This window comes from Clupea harengus, chromosome 18 (assembly GCF_900700415.2).
Source record: "Clupea harengus chromosome 18, Ch_v2.0.2, whole genome shotgun sequence".
Taxonomy (NCBI): domain Eukaryota; kingdom Metazoa; phylum Chordata; class Actinopteri; order Clupeiformes; family Clupeidae; genus Clupea; species Clupea harengus.
This window is the reverse complement of record NC_045169.1, coordinates 10,644,058-10,664,664: the sequence shown is the minus strand read 5'-3', so window position 1 is coordinate 10,664,664 and position 20,607 is coordinate 10,644,058. Positions and strand designations below refer to the sequence as shown.

At 45.9% G+C, this 20,607-nt stretch overlaps 1 protein-coding gene across 1 annotated transcript in view; it reads left to right on the top strand.

Moving 5' to 3' along the window:
- Positions 1 to 7,638: 7,638 nt before the first annotated feature.
- arap2 (ArfGAP with RhoGAP domain, ankyrin repeat and PH domain 2) overlaps positions 7,639 to 20,607 on the top strand; it is a 60,580-nt gene continuing 47,611 nt past the window's right edge. Inside the window, exons 1-6 of the mRNA XM_042710524.1 lie at positions 7,639 to 7,645; positions 8,079 to 8,143; positions 8,298 to 8,404; positions 11,492 to 11,691; positions 17,050 to 17,135; positions 17,500 to 17,682. Coding sequence (XP_042566458.1) covers positions 7,639 to 7,645; positions 8,079 to 8,143; positions 8,298 to 8,404; positions 11,492 to 11,691; positions 17,050 to 17,135; positions 17,500 to 17,682 — 648 coding nt within the window. The remainder of the gene's footprint in view (positions 7,646 to 8,078; positions 8,144 to 8,297; positions 8,405 to 11,491; positions 11,692 to 17,049; positions 17,136 to 17,499; positions 17,683 to 20,607) is intronic.

The window sequence follows — 20,607 nt, the reverse complement described above, 5'->3', positions numbered from 1 at the left end:
CGAAGGCCCTGATGTAGCAGTTAGACAATGTTTGGTTTGTTGTTTATTGTTTTGTGTCTTTGGAGATTCACCTCTTTTACTGGAGTTATGAAAAGACATGGAGATAATAGACAGCATGCTGAATATCAGGGATAGCTGCATGTATGTGTGCGTATGTGCCTGTTGGTACACATTGGACATGTCCGCATTCATGTCTGTACGTGTGTGGGTGCACGTGTGTGTGTGTGTGTGTGTGTGTTTATTTGTGTGCATGTGTGTGTGTGTCCATGTGTGCGTGTATGTGTGTGTGAGTGGGTGCGTGTTGTTTGTACATGTCCTACATGTGTGGCTCTTGGCATTGTTGTCAGGATACGTATGCATTCATAAGTGTGTATGTGGGCGTGCGTGTCAGCATGTTGTTTGATGTGATCTCTCTGGACAGCTGTGTGTGTGTGTTTTTGTGTGTGTGTGTGTGTGTGTGTGTGTGTGTGTTGGGGGGGGGGGTGGAGGGTGTACCTGAGCTCAGTCAGATGGTCAGGTCAGGTCTGCCCACGTTTGGCCTCCCGCTCCACTGAGAGCACAGTGAAGACGTCTGTTCAGGACCAGAAGGAACCAGTGGAGGAAGAACTCTCGGAGGAGACGGCAGTGAGATTGTAACTCACGGAAAGACTGTACAGACACACACACCACACATATTGTTTTAAAAGAAAGAACTTTCTTCCTGTATTTATTACAAGCCAACTAGACTGCCTTGTTGGGCATGTGAAGTTCTTTAATGGGGAAGAAGAGCCACGATGATGAGAAAAATGCCCTCCAGTTTCATGTTTTTCTTTCTAAAATGTAACATTCCAAAGTGCGAATATTCTCATCCGTAGTTTTAAAATTAAATTAAATACACGACAACAACAAAGGTTACACACACACTCAGAATATACACAGCCAGTGTAGAAATACACTTAGAACAGAGATGCAGAAGTACATGTTCTCATATTGGTCATATCTACACACATACATTTTGTATTCAGACCGACACACTCATAACTTTACATACACACAAGCACACACACACACACACACACACACACACACACACACACACACATAACTGCATGTACACAGAAATATGCTTTTATTTCTCTCTCACCCTCTTCCACTCTCTCTGTACACACACCTTGCGTCTGCCCTTGTTTGTCTTTCATCATTTTCTTCATTAGTGTGAGCAAACTTCTCTCCCTCTCTCTGAGTTATGCTGGGGAAAATGTTGGTGCGTCAGCGCTTTCTGCCTCCTGGCCAGCGAGACAGAGACAGAGACAGACACACACAGAGAGAGAGAGAGAGAGAGAGAGAGAGAGAGAGAGAGGGTGGAGGAAAAGAGAAAAGAGAATGAATTGTATTGTCTTTGCATAAACCCCAAATACCTGCCTTGTCGAATGCATTGCTGAGCTGCATGCTTGAGAGAGAGGGAAAAAGGGGAGAAAGAATGAATCAGAGAGAGAGAGGTGGAGTAAGAGAGAGAGAGAGAGAGAGAGAGAGAGAGAGAGAGAGGTGGAGTAAGAGAGAGAGAGAGAGAGAGGTGGAGTAAGAGAAGAAAGCGAGCGGGACGGGGAGATGAAGTGGAATGACTATGATTGAAGGACAGAGAAGGAGGGGAAGACAGAGGTGGGTGGGGGGGAGAAACGAGGAGAGGGCAAAGGAGTGTGAGATGCAGAGAGTGAGAAAGAAAGGAAGAGAGAGAGAGAGCGAGAGAGAGAGAGAGAGTGAGGGTGAGGGCGCACACATAAGGTTGGCAATGGGGCTCATGCTCAGTGGAGTGGAGTATTTAATTTAACAAGATGAACGATCTTGTCAAGAGACGTCAACCCCCCCCTTCCTTCTTTTTTGGGGGAAAAGCGAGGGGGGGGGGGGGCGTGCAGGCTCCATGGGGACGATAAAGTGGTGGCGCTGAACTCAATTCCGAGGTCATTCCGGCACGGTTTCCCAAGGTAAAGAGGGGTGTCAGGGAAAAAACAAAACAAAACAAAAGAAAAAGAAACCCAAACACATTGGACTCCTTGGACGTCAACCTCCTGGTTAGCAGCACATTGATTCCAGGGCGCCTCTGTCAACAGTCGGCAACAGAACATTTAGCCTTTATCTATTTAGCCTGCTGGGCTCACACACACAGACACACGCACTCACCTGCCGGCTGGTCTAACATATACAGCACTGTAGAACACAGAGCAATACCAAAACATACGACCCTATAAGGTAAACTAAGAAAAAACACCTTTCTGTGTCGACCCTTTTAGGATGTTCTATAGAAGTTCTTAGTGAAACCTTTTTACAGGTTCTCCTTTGAGGACAAGCGTGTATAGGAAATGAGGGGAAAAAAGAGCTAACACTAGTACACTTTTGTATCGTTTAATAGTTCAGCTTAATAGGCCAACGGGGTGCAGCAGAGATGATTCAGAACTAATTGAGTTGTAACAAGAAGTTACCATTCTACAGATGCACAGACACACACACTGCATGTCCATGGCCCCATCCCTAAACAGAGTCGGAGTGATTTCTAAACCAGAAACATCTTTTATGGAAGACTGAAATGCATCACAGACGATAAGAAGAATTCATGTCCTCATTCATCACCCGGTGCATTCATTCAAGACAGCTGGTTCCATTCTTCACATCAGGTGTGCAGATATGTGTTTGTCAGTTGTGGCAGATGACACAACACGTAAAAGCTACCCATCATCCCTTTTCCTGTCACGCCCATGTCCTCACAGTGTAAATGGCCAGCAGTTGAGAGAAGGCAGGCAGGCAGGCAGGCATGAGACATGAGATATGCCTGTGACAAGGTGGCAGCGTCTGGAAACCAGTGTGTGTGATTGGGATTCCTTTGTGCCGCTGTGCTAAAGGGATCAAAATCATCTAGAGATCAAGGGTCCTTGCTTTCAAAACAACAGATATGAAGGTCTTTTATGTTTTGGTGTGGAGGTTTGGAGTGCTTTTGACTCAGGTCCAGGTCCTGGTGTTGGACTGTTTGCTGTGGCCAGTGTTGACCCAGCTTATGTTGCTGTTGGATCTTAAGTGGGCCTTTTGTAGGTTATATGACTGTGTGCTGTTTCAACTGTGTGTGTGTGTGTGTTTTTGCAGTATGTGTATGCACACCATGTGTGTAAGTTCACATTAGTAAATGTCTGGCTGTGTGTGTGTGTGTGTGTGTGAGTGTATGTGTGTATGTGTGTCATGTGAGCACTGTGCTTGTCTGGGGGGAAAAGACTTAATTCATCTTAAGCTTCATTAGCTCTTTGCACCGTTTTGCCCCCGCAGTCACCACGGTAACAATAGTTTGTATCCCAAGGTGCCGAGGCTCTTGTCTCCCTAACGTCGCAAGTGACACGGTGAATTAATGACACCATGGCTCTGTTTCTCTTTCTCGCCTTCCTTTCTGTTCTCTCTCTCACACTCTCTCTCTCTCTCTCTCTCTCTCTCTCTCTCTCTCACTCTCTCTCTCGTGGTCTTACTTTCAGTCCCACCCTCAGTCTCTCACTCTATTAGGTGTATGGCTTCATTTTTCATCATCCTTGTGGTTGAAATGGCGGCTTTTATGTAGTGAAGGATAGATGATCCTGTGGTTTTAGCGACTGTGTGTGGGTCCTTTTGTGAATGTGTGTGTGTGTGTGTGTGTGTGTGTGTGTGTGTGTGTGTGTGTGTGTGTGTGTGTGTGTGTGTGTGTGAAACAGAGTGACAGACTAAAGAAGAGACTGGATGTGGTATAATCAAGGCTTTGGCAGTGCTAAAGATCAATTGGAAATGATAACAGTCTATGCTAACTCTTAAAAGAACTTCAATTGTGCTGCAAAACTTCATACCGTCTACCAGCCTGAAAAGGCTAACTGAATCTTTAAAACATAGGTCCGTATTCTCCCATTCGCACGTCCTTTTTTGGTTCGCCTCCAGTTACGCACATTTCAGTTACTTGTTTTCACCCCTACGTGCTCTGATCACTCCCACAGCACTTAACTTCAGAATAAAGCTGGCCTCATGAATAGGTGCAATTTATTTTTTAAATGTGAATGTCATTAAAATCCATGGAAAACATAAACCAGACTTTGATGTTGAAAATCAAAGCAAGGTATTACGAATAACCTCAAATGAAAACATTTGTTTCTATCCATCACATCAACCTAACAAAGGAGTAAATTAACTAAATAACACATTTTTGAGGTCAATTAATAAACCGGCGCTTGAGGTGTTGAGATCTATGATTTTAAAAACTGACCATTGAGGTGAAGGTAGGCTACATCACAATGCACCTTTCAATGTCCCTGCCTGAGATCATGTTTCGTAGCTTATTATTACACACTCAGAAGTAATCATGCAATCAAACGCCTCACCACCAATGACTGAAAAGGACTTGTGCATGTACCTGCCTCCCTCTGAAATGAACCAGATTCAAGGACAGACAGAGCACAAATGAATTTGATGAGGACCGGCAGAGAATGTGGATAATTACTGTGGCTTTAAAGTTGTTTGTTGAGGTGTCAGAACAAGTGTAGTGGATTATGGCTTCTTGGTCGGGTCGAAATTGCTAGATGCACTGCACGTCGGTAAACTCCAGTTTATCCAAACGAGGTATTCATGTTTTCTCAAAAGCCCTGAATCGTTTTCAGGTCTCTCTGACTGGAATAGCAAAATCAATGGAGCGGAATTCTATTGCTGGGGAAATATCACTATCTACAGAGCCGCCCTAACATTGTGTTTACATGTCAACAAGAACAGACCCCCCCCCCCCTCCTTTTTTTGGGCTTAAGCCACGGATGTTTTCAACTACTAGCTCTGCCCCTGTTGCTGAGTTTTCTCATAATTGAAGTAATGCAAGATCATGTGATGTGTACATTAGAAATGCAGAGATTTGGGGTTTGCTCATAGCTCGCAAATCTCACTGAAGTCAAGGGAGAATACGCTTTGGCAGAGAAGTGCATAGCTGCGCACTTTTTATTGTTTTAGTTATGCGCATGGGAGAATACGGCCAATAAAGATTATGTTTCCAACTTGTTTGTTTTGTTTTAAATAACACCTTCGTCCAAAATTAATTACAAGCTAACTTAATTGCCTTGGTGTGCATGCGGAGTTCCTACAAGCAGAGATTCTATGGAGACTTAACAGCCACAGTTATGAAGATGCCCTCCAACATGATCTTTTCTTTTTTTTTTTTAAATTTAACATTCCAAAGTGCTAATCCTCCCGACTTTCTTTTCTAATGTTCTAACTGAGCTGTGTTTATTTTAGACAGAAATGCTCAGGTGCACATTTGTATGTTTTTGAAATATATATTTATATATTACTGAAAATCTTCTCCTCCTTAATGTAACCGTTTGACTTTATGGTGGGCCACTTGATGGCAGCATGGGCTATGATATAGCAGATTTCTCTAAGTCCTGGGTGTTGGTTGGGGACCTTTCGCTCTGAACCAGTCAGGGAACAGGCTGTACCTGAGGCTAGCCTGACCTCATATCTGAATGAAGATGTCAGATTCGTTTTTTCTGACTCTGAGGGACTAAGTGTTTCACTCTTCTAGTTGTTTGGTTGATATTTGATCTGATGTTTTGAAGAAGTGTTGACCGAGAGGCTAGTTGAGTTGTGAATTTGGGAGGTCACTGTGGTAAAATCAAACAACATCCGCTCCCATCCACTCTCGTGTTTTTCCTCCCGGTGTCATAATTGGACAGGGCACAGTGTGCTGCCGTGGTAGGTGTCGCCCTGGCAACCAACCGTGTAACGGTGGGTCTGTAATTGGCATCCTGCAGGAACGAGGGTTATTAGCTGGTCACAGCACACTTTGCCATCATCATCATCACCACCATCATCATCATTTTCAGCACCACCATGTCAGTATTTGGGCTAGATTTAAGCCTTTAAGATCAAAGTAAATAGTTCCTGAAAAAATTCAGGAAGAATTCAGGAAATGAGCCACAAATGTGTCTTTGTTTGAATACGTGTGTGTGTGTGTGTGTATGTGTGTCTTTTTCCATGTTTAGTTTGCATGGCACGAAGAGCGTGTGCACATGTGTGTGTGTGCACATGCGTATGTATGTGCGTGTGTGTGTGGATGTGTTTTTGTATATGTTTTTTCTTTAACAAGGAAAAGTGCCTTCCAACCAGTATTGATCTCAATCTGTGTGTTTTTATACTCTCCGTACACGCAGTTCTCTTCTGTAGTCACAGCCAGCAGGTGTTTATGCATATGCACAGGCTTAAAACGATTAGAATGAAACTTATTTCATTCCATTGTTTTGAAAGGTCTTTCATTCCAATGTTTTAAAGGAGAGAGAGAAAGAGAGAGAGAAAAAGACACGCTATCTGTTTCTCTCTCTCTCTCTTTCCCTCGCTCCCTCCCTCCCTCTCCTTTACACCGTCTCCCAATCCCTCTCTCTTTCTCCTTTCATCACTTTAGATTGTCTCATCACCCTTATCTCCCTCTCATCCATTCTGAAACTTTCTGTGCTTGTCTTATTCCCCCCCTTCCTCCTCTTCTTGGAGGACGTGTGCGGTTGGCTTTCGGAGGCGTCTAATCATGAGAGATGCTGTCGGCTGGCTCGCGCTCTTTGTTTGCCGTAATTAGCGTAAACTGTGTTTGTCGTCTCGGCGGGCTGGAGCTGGCAGCGAGGCGACGGGGAGACGGCGGCGAGACGAAGGCGAGATGTGGAGATGGTTAGTCTCGATAAGAAGTAGGATGAGGCGCGGTGTCATGTCTTATGAATTTCCCACTTAAGACAATAAAGTGGCCGACCAGATTGTCCTCCTCTCTCTTCCTTTCTCTGTCCTCCTCTTTCCCTCTCTCTCCCTCTCTCTCCCGCTCTCTCTATCTCTCTCTCTCCCGCCCTCTCTATCCCTCTCTCTGTCCGCCCTCTCCTTTTCTCTCTTTCACTTATTTTGCTTTGTCATAGTTCCATTCACTGTTAATGAACCTGTTTCTATCCTTCCTCTCCCTTTGACATGAATATTTGTTTCCTAAAGTTTCACCACCTGACAATTTACCTGCCATTACAGCGATGCTCAACCAGCCAGGTCACATCCAGGAGACACACCCACAACAATTAGGCCTCCTGTTCTCCCCTATCAATCTCCACTGAGAACAACAGAAACCCAATGTGTACCCTGACATAAAAGGGCCATCTGATTGTAAGCTGTCGAAAGCTAGCAATCCATTCTAACCCAGTTAGCATATTAGCACCAAGGCATCCAAGGGCCCTGGGGCACCCAGTGGAGACGGGCCAGCTGTGCTCCTGTGGGATGCGGAGGGTGGTGGTGTCCCTCTGCCTATTGAGGGTGGTGGTGTCCCTCTTCCTATTGAGGGTGGTGGTGTCCCTCTTCCTATTGAGGGTGGTGGTGTCCCTCTTCCTATTGAGGGTGGTGGTGTCCCTCTTCCTATTGAGGGTGGTGGTGTCCCTCTTCCTATTGAGGGTGGTGGTGTCCCTTTGCCTATTGAGGGTGGTGGTGTCCCTCTTCCTATTGTTCCCTGGATTTTCTGCCTGGATAAATCCCAGCCATGAGGGAGCCTTTCCCTCTGTTTCGCTCCGTTCCCTGGAGCCCATTAGCGCAGGAAATCTGAACTCAAGCCGTGAGAGTGAAGCGTCAGTTTGCTGCTGAACACTTCTTTAACTTATTCACGGTACAATGTACTGTGAAGGACAAACTTACACACACACACACACACACACACACACACACACACACACACACACACACACACACACACACACCACACACCACTCTTGTCTCTCTCTCTCTCTGTTATGTCACATACACATACACACAAACTGTTGGATATTTTAGTATCAACAATAAGTCGTTTTTATAATAAGGCAAAGACACACAGTTGTAGAATTTAGACAATTGTATTTATCTTTGCAAAGAGGGAGAGAAGTTACAACATCACTGCTACCAACTCAACTCCGAAGGTGCAGTTCCTTCTTACAGCTTTTAATGTCTTGTTCCTCATCTGGGATGGAACAACAAAAGTGTGACCTTTCCTAATTTGGTATCAACAGAACCCGTCTTTAGGACACGTTTTACTCTGTGACATTTCTCAGAATGTGTGGTTTTTCTTGGCCCAGCATCCTGTTCTGCTTCTAGGCGCAAGACGCAGTCTGCGCAGACAGCTTCAAGCAAGTTTAAGCAAGTTAAAACTATGATCAACAGAATTTCCTAACATAAACACAGAAAGTGTCATGTCATGTCACAGTAATCAAACCTGATGGAAGGGTAAGTGAGGGAGAGGAGGAGGATGTCTTGTTGTTTGTTTGTTGTTAACTTGTTTGTTTGTGGTCTTGTAGGACTTCAGTGGCGGTTTGGCGATTGCCGTGGTGGATCTTACCTCAGCCAGTGTGAAGCATGTTGAGAAGAGAGGATTTGAGATCAACACTCCATTCAAAAACTTCTGGTTAGTTTCTGTGTGGATGTGTGTGTGTGTGTGTGTGTGTGTGTGTGTGTGTGTGTGTGTGTATCTGTTTTTTTTTCAGTGTAAGCTTTCTCTTGTGTTAGAGAATTTGAGAAAACGCTGATCTGTGTCCTTGAGATATGTCTCTCTCTATGTGAGTGTGAGAGAGGGAAAGAGAGGGAGAGAGAGGGAGGGAGGGAGACAGGGAGACAGGGAGAGAGAGAGGGTGTGGGTGTGGGTGGGTGGGTGCGTGTTTGTATGTCACACATCTGTGATAGGCCTCCGTGTCTTTGAAAGCCACACATCTCTCAGCACCACCTCAGCAAGGTTATACTCTCTGTGATTTCCACAGCCTCCTTGATTCTGAAACACTCACGCACCCCACCCCCCCCATCCCATCACCAATGCCCTTAGCTTTCAATTTTGTCACTCACTAACCACTCTTTATATTAAAGATGCAGTCCGCAATTTGGTTTCAGTCTTCGCGAAAAGTTGTAGATATTTGTGCTCAACAGCCAATCGAATTACACCCCTCCCTTCCATTCTCCTGAAGCACGTGTGTTGATTGGCTGGGATTGTTTATGGCTCGGTCCGAGCTACTGTGTTTGTTTCCCGTTCACAGAGCCAGGACTAAACTCAAGTCTCTAGATTAGATAGACTAGAACATTTCACCCTTCTGGCTTTAGACATAGGAACTAATAGGAGCTAGAAATAGGTGGATGTCAGGTGAAAGGGCTGGTTTCTGGCTGGTGTGTTCGTGTTCGACAGAAGCATGCATTTCTGATGGTGTGAACCAGAGGTGGGGAAGCTGTAGCTCGCAACAAATTTTGCTCGCTATGCGAGACCTGAGATGTCATTTATGCTTCTTAGGTGTGTGTGTGTGTGTGTGTCTTTGCTTGTGTGTGTGTGTGTGTGTGTGTGTGTGTGTGTGTGTGTGTGAGAGAAAGAAAGTGTGTGTGTATGAGAGTCGTGTCACACCTTTGCAATACCAGACTAAGGCCTTAGAAAAAAAATTGCTTTGAAAAAAAGAAAATAAAGTAAAATAAGTTGCATTAAAAGAGAACATTGAGTGTATCGGAGGTCAGATGCCCCCAACTATTTCATCCTCATCCTTTAATACTATGCAACCGTCTGAGGAGTTGTATGCAGGGTTATATAGGTGTGTGTGTGTGTGTGTGTGTGTGTGTGTTGCGAGGGAGTCTGTGTCTCGGTATCAACCAGCATCGATCTGCATGTTTACCTCTTACAAGACAAACACACACACACACACACACACACACACCTAATACACTCTTCAGGAAAAAGGTTGCTTTGTTCGCACGGTGACCCCCCTCGGTGTAGTCCTGCGTCGTTATTTGTTTTGTTGTGAAACCATCATTATCGCCAATCACCCAGCGCTCCTTGCTACGGTATGTGACTCTCATGCCTCCCATAAAGATTTTTGTGTATATGAGTGTGTGCATGTTTGTGTGTGTGTGTGTGTGTATTTTGTGTGTGTGTGTGTGTGTGCATAATGTGAGGTAGTCTGTGTCTCGGTATCGGTCGAGGCGGTGTGCGGCATCGATCTGTTTGCCTCATCCGTTAGAGCCCCGTCAGTGAGGTTCTGTGCGGTTCCGTGCCTTGTCAGGGAACGTGAGAAAGCGGCGAGTCTAATTGGGATTTCTTGCACTAAAGAAAGAGAGAATGGGAGAGAGAGAGAGAGACACGCCGCTACAAGACGCCGACCCCTCCCAGAGTGCCGCGGGTGTCACAGAGGGGTGTCGCGACTAAAATCGATCCCCTCCTTACTAAGCCACAATCATTTTTGTTTTGTTTTTTTGGGGGGGTGAGGGGGGGGTTAATAAACTCACTTTCAAGAGGGAATAAAGATCCACCTAATGCGGACTTTGTTTGGTGTCACACCTGATGTTCCGCCAGCGTTGATCTCATTTCGGTAGAGATGTGAAATTAAATGCTTTAAATCACTTTGGGGTGCTAAAGCAGAGAGGACATCACACTCATGTAACATCATCTTCCATAATTGTTTTCATGGTATGAGACGGAGATATCAGAGGGCTACAGGGCATCAAGGCTATTTATAACACATGCAGCCTATTGAGAGCCTTTAAGTAAGCAGTCTTTGGTCCACAGCTGTGGACCCTGATGAGGAGCTGAAGGGTCAGGCACTGTAAGAGATCTTTATGTAGTTCAGGAGTCCCCTGGCGCACCTCCGAGCTCAGGCCCTCTCTGGTCAGAAACGAGTCAGCCTGCTACATTTACAGGTGGCAGAGCGGGACAGCTGGGTGCCATAGTTTATATTTTGCTTAACCACACACACACACACACACACACACACACACACACACACACACACACACACACACACACACACACACACACTCAAAGAGAGAGGGGGAGAGATGGGGAGAGAGGAGAAAAGTGAGAGTTTTAGGAGCAGTCAGTGGAAGACACAGTGGAGATTTGCACATGTTAGCCGGAGCTGAGCGGAGCTTAGCCGGGGCCTAATGAGGGCTACATGAAGGACGTGAGGGGGGAGATCCGCTCTCTCTTCACTTTCATGCCTGACAGCCAGCCAATTTATGAGTGCCAGAACGAATGAGTGTGTGTCGGTCTGTGTGTGTGCGAGTGTTAGAGTGTTAGAAGAGAAGATTGAGTGAAGAGAATGGGCCTGTAACATTAAAAGCACCTCCTGACTTTGAAGTGTAGGCTTGTGAATGCACACATACATATACACACACACACACACACACACACACACTCACACACACACACACTCTTACTGATATTTTGTAGTTCCAATAGCTATATCCCCATCTGTTACGCCCTCCCACATAAAAGAAAGGAACAATCCTTGTAAAAACAAAAGTAGGAAAGAGGAAGAAACAAAAGTAAATTACAATTGAAGACAGAACAGATGTCTAGGAAAGAGCATCTGTAATTGAGACATGAATAAGATCTCTGTGTGTGTGTGTGTGTGTGTGTGTGTGTGTGGCTGTGTGTCTGTGTGTGTGTGTGTGTGTGTGTGTGTGTGTGTGTGTTTGTGTGTGTCTGTATTTGTGTGTGTGTCTGTATGTGTGTGTGTTTGGTCAGCTTCACAGCGGAGTCGGAGCACGAGCGGGACGAGTGGGTGGAGGCGGTGCAGGAGTGTATCGTGGAGACTCTCTCCGATTATGAGGTGGCCGAGAAGATCTGGTACAACGAGGCCAACCGCAACTGCGCTGACTGCCGCGCCCCCAATCCCGAGTGGGCCTCCATCAACCTGGTGGTGGTCATCTGCAAGAAGTGTGCCGGTCAGTCACACTCTCTCTCTCTCACTTGCTCTTTCTTTCTCTTTCTGATATGGAATGATTTTTTTACCTGACGTATTAAAATGTCAAGTCTCTCTTTCTCTTTCTGTCTCTATCTCTCTCTCCTTTTGTCCCTTTGTTCTCACTCTTCTCTGTTCTGTCCCTTATGGGGCCGTCACACCATAACGATCTGGTCAGCGTTCTATGACGTTTGAGGAAACATTGGTAATCGTCCATGGTCGCCGGTATAGCGCCAGAAGAGCGTTGTGTGAACGCTGGTGAACGCTGGTAATCATCGTGAACGCTGGTCCGAATTTTTTTTTGAACATGCACAAAAGTTCCCTGCTTTTTAAGCAGGGTTCAGTTGATTTTGGGCTCACACCTTTTTTTCGTCTTGGCGGCATGATGTTCACTGTTCAGAACAACTGAATCCACTATGATTTTCCAGGGTTTTATACCCGCTTGACCATAAAACCCACACGCCAGCAAAGCGCTAGTCACACGCTCAACACGCTCGTCTAACGTTGACTAATGACACGTCAGCACACGCTAATAGTTTTCAGGGGTGTCTTACTTGGTCGCTCTTACACGCTAGTCATGCGTTAGTCACACGTTAGTCACACGCCGGGTGTGTCCACCTCACCCTAGAATATATATACATACACACAGAAGTTGCCCCTCTATCTCTGTCTTGGGCACACACACACAAACATTTCTGACATTGTAAGGAGACACATGCTCGACACGTGTGTGTATACACACAAACACACACACACACACACACACACCCGTGCCACACGCACAAAGCCTTCCCAGAGTGTTGCAGGTTTTACCCCCAACTCCAGTCAATTGCAGCCGAAATGTCACTTGTTTGCTCCTGCTGAAGGGGCCAGTAGGGCTTAGACGTGCTCGACCTCTCCTCCTTTCTCTCTCTCTCTCTCTCTCTCCCCTACTCTCTCTCTCTCCCCTCCTCTCTCTCCCCTCCTCTCTTTCCCCTCCTCTCTTTCTCCCTCCCCTCCTCTCCCTCTCTCTCTCTCTCTCTCTCTCTCTCTCTGTGTTTGTGTAACGGACTGTGTATGTGTGTGAGACACAAACACACCCCCCCCCCCCTCCCCTCTCTTTCTCTCTGTCCATCACTACACCTCTTGCTTTCTGTTACTACTCGCTAATCACACACACACACACACACACACACACACACACACACTCACTCACACACCACTGCCTCATCTGTTGAATACATGATGTGTGTGTGGGTTTTCCTACTCGTATTTGTTCCTGCAAATCTCACTTTCTCTCTCTCTCTCTCCCTCTCTCTCTCGCTCTCTCTCTCTCTCTCTCTCTCTCTCTCTCTCTCTCCTCTCTCTCTCTCTCTCTCTCTCTCTCTCTCTCTCTCTCTATCTCTCTCTCCTCCTCCTGGCCCTCTCGCTTTAATTCCATCCCTTCCTTCTCTTTAAGCCTCTGTAATTGGCTGAGGCTCCTTCAGTTTCCCAGGCTGCCTTTCTGAATGACATAAATGATTTTGTTTCTCAGGGTTGAGGTCCAATATTACATTAAGCAGTGTGTGTGTGTGTGTGTGTGTGTGTGTGTGTGTGTGTGTGTGTGTGTGTGTGTGTGAATGATAAGGGGGAGTTGATATTTCATTTAGTAGGGTGCTTGTCTCACTGTGTGTGAGTCTGTGTGTGTGTGGTGTGTGTGTGTGTACGTGTGTGTGCGTGTGTGTGAGTGTATGTGGAAGATGGTGGGGGCTTAGATAAGCTTTTCACTTACTAGACACTTCCGCCTTAAACGAGATCACCGCCGTCTGAGTATGACTGGCGTGGACTTAAAAAAAGAGAGGGGGAAACAGTATCTAATTATTCTCTCTTCTGTCAGAGACAATAAGGAGACGCTCGCGAGACAAGGAGAAGCCAGCTTCTAATGAGAGGACTAATGATTAAATGATTCCAGATTGTCGTCTTTTAACAGCCGGGGGTTATGGAAAAAAAGAGAGAGAGAGAGAAAGAGAGAGAGACTGACTTATAGGCAGATCTCTGTGTGGGTTGAATATTAATGGTTTTAATTTGACTGGTGTGTTACTCTCCTGCTGGTAAGGCTTTTTTTATGCTTCATGGAGAGGGGTTTGAAATGTGCTTAGAGTAAGGGATGGCTGATTCTTGTGGGGCTGTTTCAAAGCAGGATTTGGCTCTTTGCACACACACACACACACACACACACACACACACACACACACACACACACACACACACACACACACACACACACACATATACTGATAGGAGAACATTCTCATTACTCACTCACTACACATTTATAAGAGTTATCTGATGATGCTGTCCCTCTTCTTTCAACATACTCTCTCTCTCATCTTCTCTCTCTCTCTCTCTCCCTCCCTTTCTGTCTCCCTCTTTCTTTTTTTTCTCTTTTGCTCCTGCTATACATCTCCCCCCCCCTTTCTCTCTCCTCTCTTAGCCTCTCCCTCTCATTCCTATATCAAAAGACAGGCCTTGGATGAATGGCACATATTTAAGTTGGACCGTCTCCCTACACATGTCGTTGTTGTAAGCCCTTTAAATTAGAACCCCCCCCCCCCCCCCATCCCCTTTCCCTGAGACATTCCTTCAGTGCAGGTCCCGTTGCCATGGAAACACCCAGCACAGACTGTTCTTTCTCTTCACCCCTCCATCTCTCTCGCTCGCTCTCCTCTCATCCCTTGCCTCGTAACTCAATAGAAACAGCTGGAACAGGTCATTTGGGCCTTCAGTATTGTTTCCATGGGAGTAGCCACAGACTACTTTGCAAAACTTTGGCCAGAATAATGAGCACTTTTTTTAATTGGCTACGGAGGCTTGATGTTTTTTTTTTTTTTTTTAAATTGTTAACGAGGACAAAGTGGGTCGTGCGCTGTGAGTTAGGTGAACCACCGGAGTGATTTCTGGAGCCTTCCGCGGCTCACAAGTTAAACCGGAGATGCTGAAACGTGTGGAGGTGGCCTGTCCATTAGCAAAAAACGCCCGAAGACACAAGAGAGAGGGATGAACCGAGGTGAGGTGAGGAGAGGAGAGGTGGAGAGAACAGAAGGATGAGAGGAGGAGAGGGAGCCCGTTCGGGTGTGACGGATGAGGTTGAGAGGCGGGGCCCTGTTGCATTATTGACTCCCCGTGTTGAAAAATGCAGAAAGAACACCGGCAGCAAAACAGATAAACAAACAGAGCATTGAAACAAATGGGCAGCACAACACAATTACTCACAGTGTCAGCTCTGAGAAGTACCAAAGGAAAACAGGCACAGAGCTCAGGGCACTAGCCATAGGGCCCAGAATATAAGACTAAAGATTGCAGATTTGGTACTGTGAGGCTCTCAACTGAGGGCTTAAGACACAGCAATTAAGACACAGAACATTTAGAATTCAGGACTCTGGGTTCTAGGGGTGGTCATGTTAGTCACAGAGATTTGAGAAGTCAAGAACCAAAGCTGAGGACTTAGGTCATAGATCTAGAAGGTGAGAACTCCGGGAACTCTCTCTCTCGTTCTCTCTCTCCCTCTCTCTCCCTCTCCCTCTCTCTCTCTCTCTCCCTCTCCTCTCTCTCTCTCTCTCTCTCTCTCCCTCTCCCTCTCCCTCTCTCTCTCTCTCTCTCTCTCTCTCTCTCTCTGTCTCTAGGAGTCCCCAGCTAGACTACAGTCACGCTCCATGACTTTGACTTGTCCTTCAGTGTTGGTGCAGATCAGCCGAGACCCCCTGTGCCAGCAATTTTTGAACAGTCCAACACACACACACACACACACACACACACACACACACACACACACACACACACACACACACACACACACACACACACACACACACACACACACACACACACACACACACACACACACACACACACACACACACACACACACTCCCAGTTCAGAGCCATATTAGGCTTGCCTCCTGATGACTGTAATGATCTCTGATGGAGAACCAGGCCTCGACATTAGTGGTAATTACACCAGGGACCCCCGCAATACATATTCATAGAGCTGCTGTTTTTCTTTCTTTCTCTCTTTTTCTTTCTTCCTCTGTTCCTTTCTTTCTTGCCCCCCCCCATCACACTCTCACACACACATAGACACACACTTACTCACAAATCACAAACAAACACACACATACGCATGCAGCGATGTTTAATTCATCAACAATTTCAGCCCTGAAGTTCACCAAAATAATCATGCCGACCACCAGACATAATTAATTCATGAATCATTAGCATTGAATACACCACATCAGATCACACACATATACATGGGGGCACACACACACACACACACACACACACACACACACACACACACACACAAGCGCGCACACTCCCACTCTGTCTGTGTACTTAGTCAATCATTCTCTCACTCTTTTTTCATTTTCAATTAACTGAAAGGCCTGGCATCAGTGGGATTGGAAGTGTGTGTGTGTGTGTGTGTGTGTGTGTGTGTGTGTGTGTGTGTGTGTGTGTGTTTGGGATTTGTACATTTGTTGACCAACTAGAGCCAGACTTGCTCTACACGAGGGGCGCTGTGCTGAGCCTCTTGCATGGGAAAAGCCCTTTGAAAGGAAACTTTCAGAAGTTGTTTGGAGTGAATTTGAGGTCACAGGCATTTTAAGCAGTGTACTCAAAGACAGCTTGACATGGCTTTGGACGGCTCCAAATATGCTCTTACCCACCCGAAGTCTTGATCACTATCTTCCCACATCAGCAGTAGGTTAAAGTTAAAGCTGTCTCACGACGGTTTAGATGTCTAAAACCAGCTCACGTTCCCTATTAGTGGGTAAACGCTTGGTGAATTCAGCTCCAAGATTACTGTCTTTTCCGTTAAAGTTCTCAAACTAAGCTCAGCCTGTCCAGCTTATTGACTTTCTTTCAATCTGTTACGTTAGCGTCCTCTCTTGTGTCTCCTTGCCTTCAGTGGTTAACTGGTGAATATACATCTGGTGTTTTGGGCCGTTCTGTGTTCTCTGTGTCATAGCTGTGTGATTGAAGATCTCCGGTATAATCCCAGATGAAGGTTATTCAAAGTGACTTTGTGACTTTTATTTTTTCCGCACATTTACCATCTGCCAGTTGCTGACTCAGCGGTTGTCACTGTACTTGACCCATGCTAATGCATTGTCTATCAGCATTACTAATACTACTAATACTAATGATAATGGTGAATGAATGAACGATTCCAATAAACACAAGTGAAGTTACTGAGCGAAATGAATTGAAACAAAACGAATGGAAGGTCATGAAAAGAAACAAGCTGAAACTGTTGAATGAAATTAAAGTTAAAAAAAGGAAAGAAATGAAATGAAATGTGTCTGTGCGTCCCTGGCTGCAGCTCAGCACCGCTTCCTGGGCCCCGGCATCTCCCAGGTCAGGAGCCTGAAGCTGGACAGCAGCATCTGGAGCAACGAGCTGGTGGAGGTGAGACCCAAGGCGGAGTGTGGGGGTGGGGGTGGGGTGGCTGGATGGATGGATGGATGGATGGATGGGTATGTTGGGAGAAGGATGCAGAGATGGATATACAGGTGTGTAGGCGTGGGCATATGGGTGCAGCATGTGTGGATGGAGATATGGGTGTATATGGTAGGTATTTGTTGTGGAAGGGGCAGAGGGTATATGGGGTGCAGGATGTAGAGATGGGTATGTGGGGGTGGGGAGGGATGGGGTATATGGATGGGAAGATGTCTTACCTGCTCTGTCCTCTCCTCTCTTCTCCTCTCGCTCTCCCCCTTTTTCTTTCTCTGTCTCTCTCCCTCTTTCCCTCTCTCTCGCTCTCTCTCCTCAGCTCTTTCTGGAGGTGGGGAACAAGAACGCCAACAGCTTCTGGGCGGCCACCCTGACCCCGGAGGACGAGCTCCAGATGGGGGCGTCGGCCGAGCAGCGGGCCACCTTCCACCGGCGGAAGTACCGCGAGAGGAAGTTCCGGCGCGTGCTGGAGGCCCTCGGCAGACAGGCTGACCTCAACAAGGTGACCCCCCCCGGCCCGTCATTTTAAAAGCGGTGGAAGATGGGGAACCAGTGTAGCTGAAACATTGACAGCGATAACGTGCCTAGGATCTGCGTTTGTTGGTTTATGAACTCTGTGAGTTCTTCACCTTCCGCATTGCACACTGAGGACTGTGTGTGTGGATGAAAGAAGGAGCTTGTAGGAGTCAGACTCCATTGATGGAGCACTCGTGCTTGTTCTTGTTTGCTGTGTTTGGCCCCCTGGCTGTTTGTTTATCTGTTTCTTGAGTGCTCCCAACGTGAGGATGCAAGACTATTCTGAGCACATCCTGAAATACTCATGAAAATAGAGGGAGAGAGAGAGAGAGGGAGAGAGAGAGGGAGGCGTGTTGAGAGAGGAAGGCTGAATCTACTAGCGTCAGCACTAACTGAGATCAGTCTGTTATTGTTTTGGTAAGTGGGGCGGCACAGGGAGGAGAGAACGACGGGGAGGGGGAGAGAACGAGTGAGAGAGAGAGAGAGATTCTCTCAGAAGTAGATTAAGAGCTTCCTCTTGGCTATGACTGCTTTGTGGTATGTGTGTGTGTGTGTGTGTGTGTGTGTGTGTGTGTGTTTGTGTGTGTGGTCATGTGTAAGTTATATATTTTATATATTTTGTATTTTGTATTTTGTATATATTATATTATATTACCACGCATGCATTTTCTGACAGACGAGTAAAGCTTTACTAGGCAGATCTTTCTCTCATACACTGTCTAGTCTAAGTCTTTGTGTAGTAGTTCAGTGTGTGTGTGTGCGTGTGCGTGCATGCGTGCATGTGTGTGTGTGTGCACGTGTGTGTGTGTGTGTGCGTATGCGTGCGTGTGTGTGTGTGTGTGTGTGTGTGTGTGACTGTGTGTGTGTGTGAGAGAGAGAGGGAGTAAGTGAGAGAGAGAGGTAGAGGGAGAGAGAGAGAGAGCCTTTATCAAATCTGTTCATCTTCATTGTTCTCCTTTTCCTCTCTGATCTGCTTCGATCTGATCTGATCTGATATTCCCACAGATCCCATATCTGGCATGTCTCTGGCATGTCTCATGATCCCATATCTTGGCCTTCCCAAGTGTCCTCTTAGCACAGTGCCCAGACAACACACACACACACACATGCGCACACGCGCACACACACACACACACACACACACACACACACACACACACACACACACACACACACACACACACAGACACAGACACAGACACAGACACACACACACACAGACACACACACACGCACCCACACACAAGTGAAGGGTTCACTTTGTTTGCCATAATAGCATGTAGGTGTATGAGCTTCCACTCCATAACATAGAGTCTGTATGGATCAATTCAATTCAATTTTATTTATATAGCGCCAAAACAATAAAATTGTTTCAAGGCGCTTTACAGAGCCCAGGGCCTGAACCCAAATAGAGATTATATGATACAAATACAGCATTGAGCATTTCAGTCTGTGAGCGTAGGTGTCTGGAGCATATTTGTTTGTGTGTGTGTGTGTGTGTGGGGGGGGGGGGGGTTGTTTGTGTGTGTGTGTGTGTGTGTGTGTATGTGTGTGTGTGCGTGCATGTACGTGTGTGCATGTGTTTCACAATGTTTTCATCACCTTTCTGTTGTATCTGTGGTGTTGAGGACATGTGTTGACAGATGCTGTCCATGCTTGTAGGGCTGTGTGTGTGTGTGTGTGTGTGTGTGTGTGTGTGTGTGTGGTATTCTATGTGTGTCGGCAACTGAGTGTATGTGTGTGTGTGTGTGTGTGTATGCACACTTGAGCATGTGGAAGATTAGATGTGTGTGTGTGTGTTTTTGTGTGTGTGTGTGTCAACATCCACTGTCTGATGTGCTTGGCCTTGGTTGGATCTTGTGTGTGTAGAACCCAATAATGTAACAACTATTTCCACTGTTATAAAACCTAATAGTGTAATAATGAACCCAAGAAGGTAATACAATCTCTGCAATAACATAATACAGTATTTACGTGAGGTAATCATCATTTTCAAATAGACTGGGGTGGACTGAGCGATTCACTGGATACCAGTCTGAGAATGGGTAGAGAATAGTAGATTAGTCGTCCTTAGGTAGCCATATTGGTTTAGTTTGAGTCTCAAACAGCTGACTGGAGGAAAGACATCTGAATTTTGTTAGACGTTGTGTGGGAGACAGACACTGAAAACAGAACAGACAGGTGAGTTTAGTTCTACTCCGCTACCTTTTTATTTTTATCTCAAAATGTTCAAGGAGATTATTAACTTAAAATCTCACTCCCTGTTGAATTTAGTATAGGAAAGCTCCCAAAACTTAAAGTAAATAAAATGTAGGTGTTTTAGGTGCTTATAAAGATATAAGGTAAGTGTGTGTGTGTGTGTGTGTGTTGATGGGATATAATTTATACCATATATTGAAGATTCAGTCTTAGGTTTTAGTCAGTCAAGATCCAGGTTTTAATCTTATACAGTGGTGGCCAACCAAGGGAGACAAAGCCTGAACGTCCACTCATAGTTTCACCTCAGACTCGTCTGACTTATTCCTTGAGGAACAGTCTGTTAAATACACTGATATCTAAGGGGTGTTACCGTCTATTCAAATGGGCCATGCATGCAGGGTTCTTTGTCTCGACCTGGGGGGGGGGGGGTGAGACCAATGTCGCACCTCACTCCCCTGGTCAAAATCAAGTATATTCACCCAGGAACTGTTTACATGCTAGTTAAATCCAAATAAAAGTAACAATTATAACTAGGTATAATATCATTGAATTATTGACTACGGCATATTCTTATGACCTATGCCGGTCCCTTCAGTGTGTGTGTGTGTGTGTGTGTGTGTGTGCGCGCGTGCGATTTAGAGTACGCAAGGAAACAGGTGCTGAGGAAAGAGTGAGACAGAGAAATTAAAGCTTTCTCTGGAATCATGTTATC